The sequence below is a fragment of the Sinocyclocheilus rhinocerous genome, unplaced genomic scaffold, assembly GCF_001515625.1.
Source record: "Sinocyclocheilus rhinocerous isolate Xijiao unplaced genomic scaffold, SAMN03320098_v1.1 scaffold358, whole genome shotgun sequence".
Lineage (NCBI taxonomy): Eukaryota > Metazoa > Chordata > Actinopteri > Cypriniformes > Cyprinidae > Sinocyclocheilus > Sinocyclocheilus rhinocerous.
In genome coordinates this window covers 938,859-957,506 of record NW_015650700.1, presented here as the reverse complement: position 1 = coordinate 957,506, position 18,648 = coordinate 938,859, and the positions used below count along the sequence as shown (strand labels likewise).

Here is an 18,648-nt window from a genome sequence, read left to right as displayed (position 1 = left end):
AATTGGTTTAGGTGTGGCTTAGTTTTGTTCATTTTCACTGTCACCTGAGCCACATTTGTATCGGGGCTATAAGTGAAACTTGACTCGATGCTAGGTGCGGATGTTGTGCAGCCTGTGACAATAGTTTCCTCCTCCTCGACAGAGCATGTTTGACTCAGTGGATATTATGGAAGGCAAACTGGATTCGATGTCGCCCGTGGGCACGGACCTGGAGACTGTGAAACAGCAGATCGAGGAGCTGAAGGTATTGATTTACTGCTTGCTTGTGGGAGATTTTCTCATAGCCATGACACGTTGCTTTTTGTCAAAGTCATAGTAGATCCAGATCAAAGTTGAAAGCTATTTATCTCCAGCCTCTTTCATTTTTGATTGTTTCGTGAGTATAATTGAGCTGACAGACCACACAGCAGCTGTGTTTACACAGAGCCATTCATTTGTTTCGTCTTACACAGTTGGTTTGAGCCTGCACAACTGTAATTTTTTTAACCATTGGCTTGTAGGTGAATTAACATGCTTTTAGCCCAAGATTTTATTTGTACGTAATTCCTACAAGAATTTATTAGTGGCACACAATAGCCTGCAGTATGTTATCGTAAAGACAGTCAGATATGTCTTTAGTGAATGTTAACAGGGAGAACAAAAATCTAAATATCCGATCATTGCATTAATCCTTGCTGTGTAAATGCAGCCATAGTGAAACAGTATCCTGATGTAAGCTGTGCTGTCGTGTGTGTGAAGGAGTTCAAAGGTGATGCGTACCAGCTTCAGATCGAGATGGAAAGGCTGAACCATCAGACCGGGCTGCTGCTGAAGAAGGTGGTAGAGGAAGCCGACCGCACTTCCATCCTGGAGCCAATGAATGAGCTGAAAATGCTCTGGGAAAACCTGGATAAAAAGATCATCAACAGACAGGTCAGACACTGAGAAGGATCTAAACTTTAAAATCAGTGTGAAACGCTGTTCATGACCCATTTAGTGTCTGTAATGTGATCTATCCCAGGGTGCAATAGGATATTCAAAAGAGTAGCAGATTTTATCCACTGGGAATTGATTGGATTGTTAAAAATGAGTAACCAGAAAGACTATAAATGTGTATAAATAGGATCAATTTTGATTTCATGTCAAGGCCTGTTGCATTTATTGATTAATCATAAGTAGTTTTTTTTTAGATAACTGCAATAACTGTGCAGTTTAATTGTGCCTCTAATTGTGCACATTTTGCCATCCTAATAAGGGAAATTAAAGCATTTATAGAAATGCCATCTAATGCACAATTAGTAAAGAATAAAGAATACAAAAAAAAAACACTAGTGTAAATTACACAAAGATAGTCAAAGGTCTTCCTTCATAGGAAATGAAGGATTTTGGGTAGGGATGTCCCAATCAAGTTTTTTGTGCCCCTGATCTAATCCAAGTCATTGAATATTCAGTATCTGCCGAAACAGAGTCCCAATCTGATACTTGTAATTTCCTAGTGCTTGGTGCACACTTCAAGTACATTATAGTTATTAAAAAACTTAAATTAAAATCCAATGTATACAGGGCAATGCAAAGAGTTTCTCAGGGGAAGGGGCTCAAATATAAAAAGGGGCATCTATCACAATGGAGTAATTCCAATATAACAATTTCTACGGTAATTATATTTACAGGCCTATACATATTATAAATATGGGACTACTGATATAAACTTCTTGAATTTTATATGTACGATAAGCTATATAATTGCAACAAAATTAAAAAAAGTGGAGATAAGGATAGAAAGCATGACGCTCGTGAATGCCAGTCTGTCTGTGACAGAATTATTTCAAGACATTGCAACATTGAAACGCATTTCAAATATGGGTAACACTTTACAATAAGGTTCATTAATTAACATTAGTTAACTGCTTTAGTTAACGTGAACTAAGAATGAACAATACTTCTACAGCATTTATTAATCGTAGTTAATGTTAATTTCAACATTTACTAATGCATTATTAAAATCAAAAGTTGTGCTTGTTAACATGTATGCACAATGAACAATTGTATTTTCATTAACTAACATTAACAAAGATTAATAAATACTGTAATAAATGTATTGTTCATTGTTCATTAATGTTAGTTAATACATTAACTAACATTAACTAATGTTACCTTATTGTAAAGTGTTACCCCATTATGTGACATATTTCCAGCAATGCTGACTGTTTTTAAAGAAATTTAGACTGCTGAAAAGGAAGTCCAGCCCCAAACTCACACCCCTGATAAAGCTGATGTTGTCAACAATACTTGATGTTTCACTACACTATGCAAATGATAACATTATTGTGATGACTGTTGTGTGGTCTGATCTCTTGTAGCACAAGCTGGAGGGAGCGCTGTTGGCTCTAGGGCAGTTCCAGCATGCTTTAGATGAACTTCTGGCTTGGCTCACTCATACTGAAGAGCTGCTTAATGAACAGAGGAAGGCCTGCGGCGACCCCAAAGCCATCGAGATCGAGCTCGCAAAGCACCACGTACGTCACAGTCGTTGAGCCACAGAACCACTCAGATGTCAACAAGCACTGTTCAGCTCACGTATCGTCATTTCCTTCCATTGGGTAGGTGTTGCAGAACGATGTGCTGGCCCATAAGACCACGGTGGAGGCAGTGAACAAGGCCGGCAGTGACCTCATTGATTCCAGTGCTGGAGAGGAGGCGCGAGGTCTGCAGAACAAGCTGGAGAACCTCAACCAGCGCTGGAGGACTATCCTGGAGAAGACGGAGCAGAGAAGACAGCTTCTGGACAGTGCCCTGCTGCAGGTCAGGAGCGAATACGAGCCAGCCAGAGACCTGGCAACCCTCTGGAATCTCAGAGGCTGAGCGTTTCCTAAAATGGAGATATGATTGATGATGTTCTCAACATGAGGCCAAAAATGTCCTCTCTTAATCTTAAAGAATGTGAAAGAGAAGCAGTAAAGCGATAGATGTTCATACACGCACATGCTCTCACTCAAAGAGTTTACTTTGATGTGAACACTGAACGCTGATGTTGAATATATTGACCATACAAATGAAGAAGTAGAAACAATCACATAAAACAACGTTCCCAATTGATTTAAATGTCAAAAAAGAATTTTTTATATGTGACCCTGGACCACAAAACCAGTCATAAGGGTAAATTTTTTGAAATAGAGATTTATACACCACATCAAAGCTGAATAAATAAGCTTTCCATTGATGTAAGGTTTGTTATGCTAGGCCAAATTTGGCCGAGATACAACTATTTGAAAATCTGGAATCTGAGGGTGCAAAAAAATCAAAATATTGAGAAAATCACCTTTAAAGTTGTCCAAATGAAGTTCTTAGCAATGCATATTACTAATCAAAAATTAAGTTTTGATTTATTTACAGTAGGAAATTTACAAAATATCTTTATGGAACATGACCTTTACTTAATGTCCTAATGATTTTTGGCATAAAAGAAAAATCGATAATTTTGACCCATACAATGTATTTTTGGCTATTGCTACAAATATACCCCAGCGACTTAAGACTGCTTTTGTGCTCCAGGGTCACATATATGTATAATTAATAATGAGTTGACTGAAGAGCAACGTTATATGTATCACATATAATTAATATAAAATGATACCTATGTCAACATTTTTAAAGTGTTTTTTAATAAATAAAAATAAAAAAGCACAATTGCTCTATAGACTGGAATCAAGATTTTAAGTTTTATTTTTTTTCTCACATAAAACAGGAAGCAAGGAAATACTGTATATTGTTGTTTATTGACTATGTTAACTCTTTTTGAATCCAGACACCATTGTTCTTGTTTCAGAATTGAGAGATTTCCTACAAACTTGCCATTTTTAAGACTAATAATCTGTGCTCATTAATCAAGCCTCTCCCTTGAATCTCACCCCTCCGGCTGGCGGTAATGAATGTGTGACTCTATTGTTGTGACGCTGGCCGATCTGTTTTCAGGCTCAAGGTTTCCATGGTGAGATTGAAGACATGCAGCGGTGGCTGAAAGACACAGAGCGTCAGCTGTTAGCATCAAAGGCCCTCGGAGGCTTACCAGAAACGGCCCGAGAGCAGCTTAACACCCATCTGGTATGTGTTTAATACTACAACAGATCTGCCACGTATGGCGAGCTTGTAACAACTAACCAACACCATCTTTATTTTACATCTCAACGACAATAGATTTATGCATTAGTTATTGAGAACAGTTTTGCTTGGTTTGGTTTAAGTATTTTATTGAGGAATGTTTATCACAACAGTCTTGTTTAGGGGAATAATTCACCCAAAATTGAACAATGTGTCATCATGCACTCATTGTCATGACAATACAAACCCATATGACTTACTTTCCTCCTTAAAGGGATAGTTCAGCCAAAAATGAAAAGTTGCTGTTAATTTATTTTCTTCAGTAGAACAATACAGAAGATTTTTAGCTGAAACCCTGGTCCCTGGTGATTCATTAAATGCAAGTCGGCGGCTGCCCGTCTTTGAGAATAATAAAGCATATCAAGAAACACAAAATTATTACGGTCTGGAGTGATGTCCGGTTCACGAACAAATCATTCTTTAATGCAACATGAAAAATCTCCAAGCTGATCTTTTCATGCAAAATAGAAGCATACAGTGATCAGAATCAAGTTCCGAAAATGTCCAAAGCACTATATAGAAGTGTGTGTTTTAGTGTTTTTTTTTGTTGTGAACTACATTCACAGTTCTTATTGGAGCCTGACAGACCCTGGTCTGTAATCTCTTTGCATGATTTCCAAAATCTCATTTTGTGTTGCACAGAAGGACAATTCTTACAGGTTTAGAATGATATAAGGGCGATTAAATGTTGACAATGTTCATTTTTGGCTGAACTAGTCATTTAAAACTAACATAAGGATGAAAAACGCAAACGGCTTTATCTAATTGTATGAAAGTGCAGTAAAAAAAAATCTGTCCCAGTTTTTATGAAACATTTTAGAGACTTCACACTTTCTGATTTCTGCTGATGTGTAAAAAAAAATATTTACGCTCACATATCAGAAATAACTCTTTGAATAGTCAACATATGTCAGGTTGTCAGTAAACACGATGTCTCTCTGTGTGTTTGTAGGAGCTCTGCAGTACACTGGAAGCCAAGGAGGAAATATATAAGCAGCTTCTTGACCGAGGGCAGCAGATTTTGGCCTTGACCCCTGAGGGTCAAGACAGCACCACTGAACTGGACCTACGCAACCTGCAGGAGAAGTGGGAATGTGTTCAGACCAAAGTGACAGAGAGGAAGGTGAGAGTCTGATTCACTCACTCTACTCTGTTAGGGCTCTCTGTGTTCTTCCTGTCAGTCTGACTCATTCTCATCATCACTGGGCTGTCGGCTGATTATGTTCATGTAGCTGTGATATCAGATCTGTGAGCTGTTGTGCTTTGATGTGGTCAGATAAATGATTCTTTTTCACTCCAGCACAAGCCCAAAGTGAGTTATAAATCACTACAGAACAAAGTAGAATTGTCTGGGGTCTCTACAAAGTTGCTGAAGTGGAATAAACCACAAGTTCAGCCAAAAACAAAACTTCTATCATCATTCCACATCTATATGATTTGTTTTTTTTTCTGTGCCGCTCAAAATGAGAACATTTTAAGGATGAGCACACTTCTCTTTTACATACAATGAATGCATATGGTATAAAATGTATAAAATGGACCAAAACTCCATGAAAACAGCTTGAAAAGTAAGGTACAGTAAAAATAAGACTTGAGTGCTGTATTCTTAATATACATATAGGTGAGTAAATGATAGCTACACATTCAGTTCTGGTTGAACTAATTATCAAAGTTCAAAATTAGCATATATTCATAAAAAAAAAGTCCAAATCAGATCTGGCTGTCAGATTAATGTCATTTTTTATTTAGATCGCTTTGCTGTGTTGAATCTGGACTTGGCAAAGACGTTCACTTACAACAGGAATTTGACCACACACGCTCTTGTCAGAACCTCGTCTGTGATAGTCAAGTCATCCTTGAATGTTTGCAGCTTTTGCAAATATACCTCCTCACATGTGATGCTAACCAGACATCACATGACATGTGCTGAGTCACATGCTGCTGGATGAGATCATTGAGTGACTGTGATCCAGCGGTGCAAGGGAAGTTCCTGTGTCTCATATCCTCCTCAGTGACATGAGGAAAATGCTCCAAAATAACCGAGATATCATCATATTTCACAAAATATCAAGAAGTGTCTTGCCATGTCTTGTTACTAACTTGCTGTAGTAAGCAGCGCTAAGGATTGATTTCAAACGCATTTCCCAAACATTTCTCCATCCTCATCTTCCTTTGTCAAACTAGTTTATTCTCTACAATAAAGCCAAACAGCTTATTTCACACTTCGGGAAAGCAAATGACTCACAGTTGAATCTGAGATGAAAGGATGTGTTTGTGTTTGATCGGCCATAGGTGAAACTGGAGGAGGCTCTGGCGATGGCCACAGACTTCCATAACTCACTACAGGATTTCATAAACTGGCTGACGCAGGCCGAACAGACCCTTACTATGGTCTCCCCTGCCTCCCTCATCCTGGAGACCGTCATGTTCCAGATAGATGAGCATAAGGTCAGTGCTCTTTGACATGATATGCAACATGATATACAAGTCTAACAAAAACTTTCATGCAGCTTACTGTGGCTTATTGCTAAATCTCAGCATGAAATGAAAACTCACCCCATCTATTTTTTAAACGCATGTTATTGATCTTATTGTGAACAATTCATCTGTGCATGTTTTGCATAAAACGTTTTGCATCATGTAATAACAAAGAGTAATGTGACAACTACACATAAGTATTATATTAATAATGTAATAAAATGTTCATAATGTAATACTTTTCTAAAACGTAATAAAATCCTAAGCTAATAATGTAATATTTTTTACATTGTAAGAAATGTATTACATTATAAATTCACTAAAAACATTGTCATATTATTATAATTGTAATAATAAAATGCACCAGATATAAATATTCATGCAATTATTATTATTATTAATGTTGTTGTTGCTGTGCATTACTTCTTATAAATACATAAGCATGTGAAATATATAAAATATTTTTTTAAATTGACAATAAAATGTATACATACTGTTAAATGACAAACTGTACAAAACACTGTATACAACGTATAGCCTAAAAAAGCCCTCTTCAGTAACTGCAACAAGGACTCTGTAAAACAAAGTGTTACTGATTATTACTATAATTTAAACATTGTTTCACAGTACTTTATGTGCTTGTTTATCAAGCTGTGATTGCATTATAAGTTGCTACAGTGTGATCATAATGTAATACATTTCTCATAAAATAATCTATTACATTATGAGAAAAATCGTTATTATCTGTTGCTACTTGCATTTCATTGTGACTTTAAATGAGCCATATTCTTGCACTTGAAAGAAACAGTCCTTTTCCAAAATTAAATTTTCTTAACTTTCTTAAAATGGATCTGCTGGAATTGCAGGTGTTTGTGACTGAGGTGAACTCACATCGGGATCAGATCATCGAGCTGGATAAGACAGGAACACACCTCAAGTACTTCAGTCAGAAACAGGACGTGGTGTTGATCAAGAACCTCCTGCTGAGCGTTCAAGGCCGCTGGGAGAAGGTCGTGCAGAGATCAGTGGAGAGAGGACGCCTGCTGGACGATGCCAGGAAACGTGCCAAACAGGTGGGAGAGGACCCCTGGGATAGAACTCATTTAAAAGCCATGCTTTTTGTAATCACACATCCTTGCTAGATATAGTCACTATAGGAATGATTGAATCACAGAGAACTTAATTTGGCTTCTTTTGCGACTGATCAACGTAATGAGACTCTTTTATGTCAAAGTGATTTTACACTCTTTAATATAACACACCTAAATCGTCAATGCGGTAGATTTTTTTTTTAAACTCATAACATAAGAGGATATGAAGATCACTCATGGGCAGCAACATACTGTGGGGATTCTTCTTGACTGTGAAAGGGTCTGCATAAAGGGTATAGGATAAAATAAATATAAGACAGTACCGGGAAATCCCTGTATTTTCCCTGTAAAACAAGACACAAGATTTGTAATTCCCAATGCATAAAGCGAGAGCTTCACAGGAATGGCTTAAAACAACAATGTTGATGTCCTGGTCAAAGTCCAAGTCCAATTGAGAATTTATGAGGGGACTTGAAAACGGCTGTGCACTCACAAGCTCCATGCAGCCAGACTGAGCTGGAGTTACAAAGAAGAATGAGAAACATTGCAGTGGCCAGAAGTGCAGAGCTGATAATAAAGACCTACAGTATCAACACAGATTACTTGGGAATTGCTGCCAAAGGCGCATCTGATAAATACTGACCTGAGGGGTTGACTTTGTATGCAAACGATTATTTAGTAACTGTAATCGATTTTTGAGCAAACTTGTTGGACATGACGGAATATTTTTTTTTTTGTTCAGTGTAAAAAAAGCCAAAAGAAATTCTCTGTGGTTCAATCATGGAAAAAAGAATATGCTGTAATAATACTGCGTACTACACTGATGGATTCTCACGCTCTCGTCTTCTGCAGTTCCATGAGACCTGGAACAAACTGATGGAGTGGCTGGAAGAGTCCGAGAGAGCGCTGGACTCTGAGCTGGAGATCGCTAATGATCCGGACAAGATCAAGATGCAGTTATCCCAGCACAAGGTGACCGACACCAGTCCATTTCCCTGTCCAATACACGTCTGGTATTAAGATGTGTTCGCAGTGATCCCATCACAAGCGGTCAGCCGAGACACCATTTCCACATGCTGATAGTTATATAAACACAGTCACTATGCTAAAACTAGGTAAAGAACTAGTCTGGCCAACTAGCAGTTGACCTCTCTTAAAAAAATGAGATTACTAACTTGTAAAACTAGTCTTAAACCGTTTATGCAACCGGCCACTGGTATTAACATGCGTTCCTAATGCCTCTCCTGTGAGCACTTGTGTTCAGTTTTCGTTCGAGACGCTCCCTTCTTATTTTGACACACTCTACATCACTTTCATGGGGATGAAAATTGAACAAACAAACCCATGTTACACAGCTTATGAGCGAGAGGGAATGGAAGCAAATAAAAAGGGTTAGGAGTACAGCTGTAATTGGCGATTGTAATCCATGTGGACAACACACCAAAGTTTAAATCGCTTGTTTTGCTGTGAGAGATCACGTGAATCTGCTACGTTTAGGCTTTGTTTCACCGTGGTCACATTCAGGACAGATGAGCATTTAAACTACACAATGCACTGAACAATTTACTCATTCGCACCTATATTTAGCGCTGACCACTTGTGCTCCGATCACAAAAAATGGATGTAAATTGCAGGTTTAAATGGGGTCATATAGACTTCCTGTTCACACCATGTTTGTATCCCCCATCTGTGAATGTGGAACAACTGATGGACAGTGTGAATCACAATTCCAGGTGCTTTTTCACTCACGGCTATTGTGTTTTTCACTGACTGTGGGTCATAAGAAGTGGCATCCTGTTATACTCCTGTCTAATTAATTCCCCCACTTTTTGGGAGGTGATCTTTATATTTTAAAGAGGTGTACATGATTTTTTTCCCCAGAACTTTAAAGAGTTCACCGTTTCAGGCCACACAATGCCTAAAAAATGGAAGTAAACAGACTGAGCATGTTAGATGTTTTTCAATTGCAATTCTTTAAAACTGAAGTCGGGCTCCTCAGTCACAGATGATGTGCACCATCAGTGGTTTTAAAGCAGGACACGAGTAGGATTGTGTGATCCTGATCTTAGTGCTGCATGTTGGTATGTAATTAACAGCTCAGCAGTGCTTCAGATGTTCTGATGAGTCAGTCACAAATACAAATGGCAGGATCTGATGACATCAGGCTTCCTGGAAGACCTCACAGGATGGCTTGCGGGACGCGTGCCCTTGAGCTATATTTGAATGACCCTTCGCCTCTGTTTGTCTTGTGTGGGGGGGATTGTAGGAGTTCCAGAAAACTCTGGGCAGCAAGCATTCGGTGTGTGACACCACCAGTCGCACGGGCCGAGCTTTGAAGGACAAGACCTCCTTGCAAGATGACAACCAGAAACTGGACGACATGCTCAGTGAGCTCAGGGACAAATGGGACACAGTCTGCGGGAAATCTGTGGAGAGGTACATGCGCATTTGGGTGGATTTCAGAAAAACACATATCCATCTCCCCTATTAAAAATGGATGTATACATTTTGCATAAACAAAATTAAGCCTATTTCAGGCTTTATTCAAATTAGGCTTATTTGATTTTTCAGAACACCTAAAATATATATTTTCCAGTAAGGTCCTGTTAGTAAATGTTAGTTAATGCATTAACTAACAATGAGCAATACATTTGTTACAGGATTTATTTGTTAATATTAGCTAATAAAAATACAACTGTTCATTGTTAGTTCATGTTAACTCAGATCCATTAAATAATATTAACAGATACAACTTTTGCTTTTATTGTATTAGTAAACATCAAAATGAACTAAAACTACAATAAAATACCAAGTTCTGTCATGAAACTCTTGATGGCGCAGGCTGATGGGTCCTTAACGTAACTGATGACATTCTTAGCATTAAACGACTTGTCACAAGCTGATTGGTATATGTTGCATACGCAGCCAATGAGCTTGCTGATTTACATTTAAATGGCTGATTAGCATTCGCTTGAGCATTGCAGCGTGCTTTCAGAGTTCCTCTGAAACCCTCCACCTTCCCCAGCTCCACCTGTATAGATCTGCTATGGGTTATTTTATATGCTATTTGTGCAGCAGCAGTATGTCTTAAATACTCACAGCACCATATCGGCTTATGTATTGGCAGTAGCAAGTTCCTGTACTTGCTTGCAGCAGCAGCAGCAATAATCTACAAATACAGCAATAACCAACAGCAGCAGCAGCAGCGTAGTAGATCTTTTCCGCCAAGACCAAATACATTAACATTGTCATCCATTACCATGCTAAAATCTTCAGAGAGTTCTCATGATAGAACTAAAATTAACCATGCTTTAGATGTATTTTTCATTGTTAGTTGATGTTAACTAATGTAGTTAACTAATGCTAACAAATGAAACCTTATTTTAAAGTGTTACCCATTTTTCCTTTATGCATTCATATGAATTCAGACCTCAGATATTAATGTTGAGTAAACAATATTTAATATCTGTGTTATTTGTCAACTAACTGTCCATGATTCATGGTGAGACAAAAGGATATGTTGTCACAACTGTGTATTTGACATCATATGGGCTATTTTTTTTTCTACAGGCAGAATAAGCTGGAGGAGGCTCTGCTGTTCTCAGGTCAGTTCACAGACGCACTGCAGGCTCTCATCGACTGGCTCTATAAAGTGGAACCACAGCTTGCTGAAGATCAGCCCGTGCATGGAGACATAGACCTCGTGCTGAACCTCATCGACAGCCATAAGGTACCCGCATGAGTTTGACTGATTTACACAACCTGCTTCTTCAATACTGAACTGTAGGACATGATATGAGTGAGTGAATGAATGAATGAAATTGATATCTAAAGATACAGATATCTAAAGTAATGATACAATATCACGAAAAACTACCACAATATATTATATGATTGTTTTGGCACAGCCCTAGATATTTTTTATATTCTCTCATCATTTTCAGGATTTTAAAAACATCATAAGCACATTGTAAAAGAAATCCATGTACAGTGGTGTGAAAAAGTTTTTGCCCCCCTTCCTGTTTTTTGTTGCGTAATATTAAAATTGGTTTGATGATCTGAATCTTTTAAGTGTGACAAATATGCAAACAATTAAAAAAACAGGAAGGGGGCAAAAACTTTTTCACACCACTGTAAATTGAACGGTGTATTCCACTTCTTCTGAAGAGACATGATTTGCTTTACTGGACGGATTTAATTTAGGCTTTTATTCACATATGTGACCCTGCACCACAAAAGCAGTCTTAAGTCGCTGGGGTATATTTGTAGCAATAGCCAAAAATACATTGTATGGGTCAAAATTATCGATATTTTCTCAATATTTAGATTTTTTTGCACCCTCAGATTCCAGATTTTCAAATAGTTGTATCTCGGCCAAATTTGTCCTATCCTAACAAACCATACATCAATGGAAAGTTTATTTATTCAGCTTTGAGATGGTGTATAAATCTCAATTTAAAAAAAATGACCCTTATGACTGGTTTTGTGGTCAATGTTGATCAATGCGCATACATAGAGCACATCAAATACTGTAATCAACAGAAGCTTAAACTCGACGTGCCAGAACAAACCTCACCTAAAATACTGTACAAATCTAGTTAAAAATAACAATAATTATATACGTTGATGACACAGGATATAACTTGGTGGGTACCGCACATGCTCATGACTCAAAAGAGCAGTTGTACATGACGGGACGTCCAGTCTGACCCATGCCATGCTCTGATCTCAGTACTGCTGCTGTGTGCATGTGCATGTTTCAAGCCTTGAGCAGCTTTCTTAAAATATCCGTCCGCGTGTTTTTAACTTCTTGGTTCTGTCAAGAATAAAATATAATTACACTGTAGTATCATCAGAGGGAGAGTAATATGACCGAACCCACTGGTTTCAGTTAGAGGTGACAGGAGCGCTGACAAGACGGACTCAAACACATCGCTAGAGTAGACATCAGAACACACTTGAGCTGATGAGCCTAGAGGAGACCTCATTCACGCTCGTAATTGAGGCCTTAGCCTGAGCAAATGGTCACCAGCAGTCTTCTGACTATGTTTGGTGCTGTTTACGCATGATTTCTATGGATGCAATCAAGAACTGGGTGATCTGGCTAAAATAAAATTCCAGCTTTTAGACAAGATTCTATAAATATCTCAGCATTTATGTAGTCGCAAGATAAAGAAGGATCACCTAATTTGATTCATATTTCATACACCACATCATCAAAGTCACAGAGCCAACATCCTTTTTTTTTGTTGTAATGACCAATGCTGAAGCAAAGTCATAGGCTACATAATTAAAACCTGGTGATGTGCAAATGTCGTAAAGCCTGGCTGTTGATAACGTTATGAGCGTGATTGATAGCAATGGACAAGTACCTCTTAACTGGTCCCTAATGTGATGACATCAGAGATGGACATGGGCTCTGGCGTGACATACTGTAGACAGCATTGCACAGGCACACAAAATGTGATTGATTATAAAAATAATTCAGTAAGTACTGGAAATAGTTCGTAAAAAACTGGTGTCTTGAAATCGAATTACAGCTTAACTGTTTAACCCAACATCTATCCATGCTATATACGTTTTATGATTATTAGTGCATCACATTAGCATTAGGAGTTTTAGAAAATGCATATATATGATAATATTGCTGCCTATGTAGAGCTTTCCAAATCACTCATTTATGAGGTTCCATTTCAGTTAGAATGCTGTCTATATAGGCAGCTAAAAGTGGATGGGTTGAATGTTGAATGTATTTCTCCATGTGTACTGCAGGTGTTCCAGAAAGAGTTGGGCAAAAGGACTGGCAGCGTGCAGGCTTTGAAGCGCTCGGCCCGTGAGCTTATTGAGAGCAGCCACGATGACTCGTCCTGGGTCAAAGCTCAGATGCAAGAGCTGAGCACGCGCTGGGAGACGGTGTGCAGCCTCTCTGTGTCCAAACAGACACGGCTCGAGCAGGCACTGTGTCAGGTAAGACATGCCGTCTGTCATCAGCAATCACGCTGCCAGATGTTACACTCATGACCGCTTTTAATAACAATTTTGACCGTTAGAATAAAACAAGCTACTGTAAAAACATCTATGTTAATTACCACGGTTATGATTGGCTAACCTTTCATGTCAAACTATTATCAAAACTAACTTACAAGTGTCAGAATTGCTGTCAGATCCAATAGAGTGTGTGCTGCTCCAGCCTTCAAAGGAAGTTTTTGTTTATGAAAGTAGCAGTATGTTTGATAGTGCAATGAACTCCAAAACATAGGGTTTCAAGAGTCACGGAAAACGTAAAAATATAAAAAAAAATTAGGGAAAAAAAAAAAAATAGTTCTTTGCGAATGCACATTTTTTACACATTTGTGCATCGTTCCTCAGGCTGAGGAGTTCCACTCCACTGTTCATATCTTACTGGAGTGGCTTGCAGAGGCCGAGCAGAGCCTTCGCTTCCACGGTGCCTTGCCTGACGATGAAGAAGCCCTCCGCGCACTCATTGAACAGCACAAGGCAAGTTTCCTACAACAATGGCAAATAATCCACATGAGAAAAATTAATCAGTGTGACGTTTACCTTGTAAAACCTTTTAGTGGCCATAGCATATCAGTATTTACTGGCAAAAATGATGGGCCACAGTAAACACAAAAAATGAAATCGTATCTGTTCTACATTACAGCATTGAGTTCAAATGCAAGTGTGTGCCAGAGGGATCGTAATCTTTCCAAGACAGAACGTGTGTCTGTGTTTTCCACAACTCTTGACATTTTTTATTAGCTCCACTCATAATGTGAGGTAGTGATCCATAGCCCGATCTCTCTCCACGTCCAACTGAGTAACAAAAGCCATACATGGCTTCAAATCTTTATTAACTACTGCTTGCCAGGAAAGAGTTCAACCCATATTTCAACCCATATAGTGTGATCTCATATTCAATATCCAAAATAGTCTGTTCCCCGAGACATTATTCACGTCCACAGTTTGAGGAAGCAAACATCCTGGGAGATGATGGGGTTTCTCCTAAGGTTTAAACACCAGTTATTAATGATAGATACATAATCTCTGCATACTGGGAATAGGATGCCATCGATGGCATACATACTCTACATAATCATGTTTTTGAAGTAACATTTTTGAAATAAGTAATTTAACAAATGACATTTTAAATTTACACCATCATACTCAAGTACATTTTTTTTCAGTTATGTATGTGGTCTACTATTTTTGTATTTTTGCTTTTTTTTTCTTGGTATTTATTTTCACATTATTTTAAAATGATCTCACCTTGCTATTTCACATCCATTTATTTATTTGGTAAGTAGCCATGTAATAATGTATTCTTTGCATCAGGATCCTGATCACCCTGTCTGAGTATAGTTTATAATAGCTGACTGTACATTAGCCCTTAGATATTTATTTATTTATTTATGCATTTATGTATTTATTTTACTGACAATAAATTGTTCTTTATTCTTAGAGGCACCACTCGCAGTGTAGACCATTTAGTTGAATTATGTTATTAAATTATAGTGGAAGCAGTCTAGTTTGGCACATTGAGTCACAGTGCTTATTTGCATTGTGGACAGTGTCTGAGCTTTCTCTTGTAATTATCGAGCCAAATGCATTTCACACATCTAACTTTGCCCAACACTCGTCCTGAGGCATTATTCATGGCCTCGGATCATGCAGCAGTATTGCTGGAGATGGGCTGCTCTTTGTGTAACCATGACCATTTGCTAATGGAAGAATACATGCAGGAGTTTATGAAGAAGCTGGAGGAGAAGCGACTGGCCCTGAATAAAGCCACAAGCATGGGAGAGGCAATCCTGTCCATCTGCCACCCAGACTCCATCACCACCATCAAACACTGGAACACCATCATCAAAGCACGGTTTGAGGAGGTTTGTCTATTTCTATAAGTTTTCTCTAAATCATTCAGGGACATTTAATGAGAAGTACATCATATTTAGGCATTATATGCATATTTGAATAAAAGTAGATGAGTTTTAAGTTCCGCTCACTTAGTCAGAAAGAGACCATCTGAGGGACATGTAAAATGTCCAAACACATTCATTCACATAGACTTTACCACAATAATTGAAAGAGGGAGGAAAATACAAAAATACAGGGGGGAAAAAAGCAGAAAACATGGATCTGCCTTGAGTGTCTTTCAGAGATTTCATACCACTCTCATCTGAACCAATGAATCCAGAAACTAGTTCTTCCTCAAAAGTGCTCATTTTATTAACTTTATAAATACAACAGTTCCAGACAGACTTATAAAACTAAGTTTTTCTGTTATTTTCGAAAGCTGCGTGAAGGCAGCCAGATCAAGAAAGTATTTTCCTGTTTTGTGTGCTACCTCAAAAATCTGGGCTGGTAACCAAAAGGTTGTAGGTCGGATCCCTCAATGGGTGATTCATAACTGTTAAAGGGGACATCGGATGACATTTTCACTTTTATCTTTTTTGCATCTAGTTAGGTTTCTGGCGTGTCTGCCAGCTCAGAAAAACTGAAAAGAAAACACACAGCCAGTTCGTTATAGGTCTGAAACTGTCATCCAGCGAGCTGTTTCAATTTGCAGCCAGTTTCTACGTAGCTAGCTAACTGTTTGAATAAGACCCCCTCCGAGCCATATACGGAGTCCAAGGCAGCAATTCACAAGTCTTGTGTCAACACGCCCCACGGAAGAGAGGGGCGGGGTGAGCAGAGCTCATTATCATTTAAAGAGACATGCACCAAAACGGCTCGCTGTGAACAGATCTGTTTTTGACAAGATAAAAAGGGTGTTGTTTTACACGACCATTGAGGAATTTTAACGAAAGTATGTTACTGACATTTCACGAAGACCCTAAAGAATCATACCAACTTGTGGAAAGTGGGCATCCGATGTCCCTTTTAACAGTCGACACTGTCTACAGTATGATCTGATTTCTGCGTCTGTGTCAGGTAACAGCCTGGGCACGTCAGCACCAGCAGAGACTCTCCAGTGCTCTGGCCGAACTGCTGGCCACGCAAGAACTGCTGGAGAACCTGCTGAACTGGCTAAAGTGGGCTGAAACCACACTCGGCGAGAAAGACAAGGAACCTCTTCCTCAAGAGTTAGAGGAAGTCAAATCGCTCATCGCTGAGCACCAGGTAGCATCAAGAGCTGTATGAAGGGCTCACTTTAACACCTTTACACAGTTAGTCAAAGTTTAGTAGTATGAATTATAGAAACAGCTGTTTGTGTTTTTTTGTGTACCAGACATTCATGGAAGAGATGACCAGAAATCAACCAGACGTGGATAAAATCACCAAAACTCATAAGAGAAAAGCCACAGCGGATCCTCCGGTTCAGTCTCAAATCCCTATTCTAGGGAAAGGACGAACAGCCAGTGAGTACCAGGATCCAAGCTGAGTCCAGTTTCTCAATTCAATTTTACATGGTCTTCACGACAGTCCTTGTTGTAGACTGTGCATGCACCATAGCTGGACCTCAGTGAACAATAGCATGCTTTAGCATGATTTAAGCAAAGGAAAAACTGAGCAGGGTTCAGTGCTAATTCTAGGGACTGGGGTAAGAGTTTGAGAAGAGGCTTGAAAGTTAGGGGTTGTGGTTAGGAGTAGGAATCAGTTTAGGGTTAGAGCATGGGATAGGGTTTGTTAATACCTTGGCAGCGTCTGAAATCGCATACTGTCTGAATAGGTACTGAACTTCTTTTGAATAAGTAATTATCTTGCAACCATTAAAAAGTATGTTCTATAAAGTATGAATGTGTGTAGTAGTGTAAGTTTAATCCAGATATACTACATTGACTATTTTGTCATTGTCATGTGACCCTACCAGCATCAGTTGTGTTGCTTCACTGGCATTCACAAATCCACATCCATGGCCTCGTGGGATAGTAAAGTGTTCATCAGAGATGCACTTCAGTGCCAGTAGTAGCCCTGTTGAAAAACCAGCATATGCTGGTTAGGTATGTTTTGAAGCATGGCTGCTGGTTTAAGCTGGTCGTGTGCTGGACCGACTTTAAGTAACATTTTGGCCTATGTCTAAAGAAAATATTTTAAGTATGGTAGTCTTTGCAATAAATAATCTTTTTATTTTATATGAATGTTTTCATTTTGGGATCATTATTTTGGATTAATATTAAATCAAAATGTAAGATTTGAACCAAACCACAACAATAATTTGAGAACAACTGAAATTTGTCCGTAACATTTTTTTAAAAGTTGGTCCAAGTTATTGTTTTTTGTTTTTTTTTTTGTGAGTGTGTGTGTGTGTGTGTGTACTTTTCTCTTACTATTTTATACACAATGTGAATGTGGATATACTATTCTTTACACATACTATTTTTTGCCTTCTATATAGTAGGGAAGTATTGGCGCTTTTCCACTGCATGGTACGGCACAGTACGGCTCGGTACGGTTCACTTTTGGGGGGTTTTCCACTGGGTACAGTACCTGGTACCTGGTACTTTTTTTAGTACCACCTCGGTTGGGGTTCCAAGTGAACCGTACCGTTACCAAAACGTGACGTGTAAACTCTGCTGATCACGGATTGGCCGGAGAGAATCGTTACTACCTGCGTCACTGAACTTGCGACACAAACACAAAAGAACCACTAGATTTAAATCTGCACAGCCAGCGAAGGACCGAACGCAACTGTTTTGAACAAGCGCACCTTTTTTTAACAACCAAAAAGTTTTGTTGTCTGTTGCGGAAGAACAGACGTTCCTCTCGTTGATAGCAGAGGAGCGGATCCAGCAAGAGCTTGATGGGGCGACACGGAATGAAAACGTTTTTTTTAGGAGTCGTGGTAGTAGAGGCGGCACAACTATAACGACATGTGAATAATCCCGCCCACTCTAAAGCGGTACTGAACTGCAGTGAAAACGCAACCCGAGCCGAGCCGAACCGTGCCGTGCCGTACTGAGCCGAGTCGTACCACGCAGTGGAAAAGCGCCAATAGACT

At 38.8% G+C, this 18,648-nt stretch overlaps 1 protein-coding gene across 1 annotated transcript in view; it reads left to right on the top strand.

Moving 5' to 3' along the window:
- The window catches only part of LOC107712326 (dystonin-like), a 120,240-nt gene that overhangs the window by 95,600 nt on the left and 5,992 nt on the right, over window positions 1-18,648 (top strand). The window contains exons 75-90 of the mRNA XM_016517550.1: window positions 143-244; window positions 739-912; window positions 2,340-2,495; window positions 2,584-2,781; window positions 3,952-4,080; window positions 5,090-5,260; window positions 6,430-6,585; window positions 7,482-7,688; window positions 8,559-8,678; window positions 9,973-10,142; window positions 11,277-11,436; window positions 13,479-13,673; window positions 14,076-14,204; window positions 15,449-15,592; window positions 16,641-16,829; window positions 16,939-17,068. Of these exons, the coding sequence (XP_016373036.1) occupies window positions 143-244; window positions 739-912; window positions 2,340-2,495; window positions 2,584-2,781; window positions 3,952-4,080; window positions 5,090-5,260; window positions 6,430-6,585; window positions 7,482-7,688; window positions 8,559-8,678; window positions 9,973-10,142; window positions 11,277-11,436; window positions 13,479-13,673; window positions 14,076-14,204; window positions 15,449-15,592; window positions 16,641-16,829; window positions 16,939-17,068 (2,530 nt within the window). The remainder of the gene's footprint in view (window positions 1-142; window positions 245-738; window positions 913-2,339; window positions 2,496-2,583; window positions 2,782-3,951; window positions 4,081-5,089; window positions 5,261-6,429; window positions 6,586-7,481; window positions 7,689-8,558; window positions 8,679-9,972; window positions 10,143-11,276; window positions 11,437-13,478; window positions 13,674-14,075; window positions 14,205-15,448; window positions 15,593-16,640; window positions 16,830-16,938; window positions 17,069-18,648) is intronic.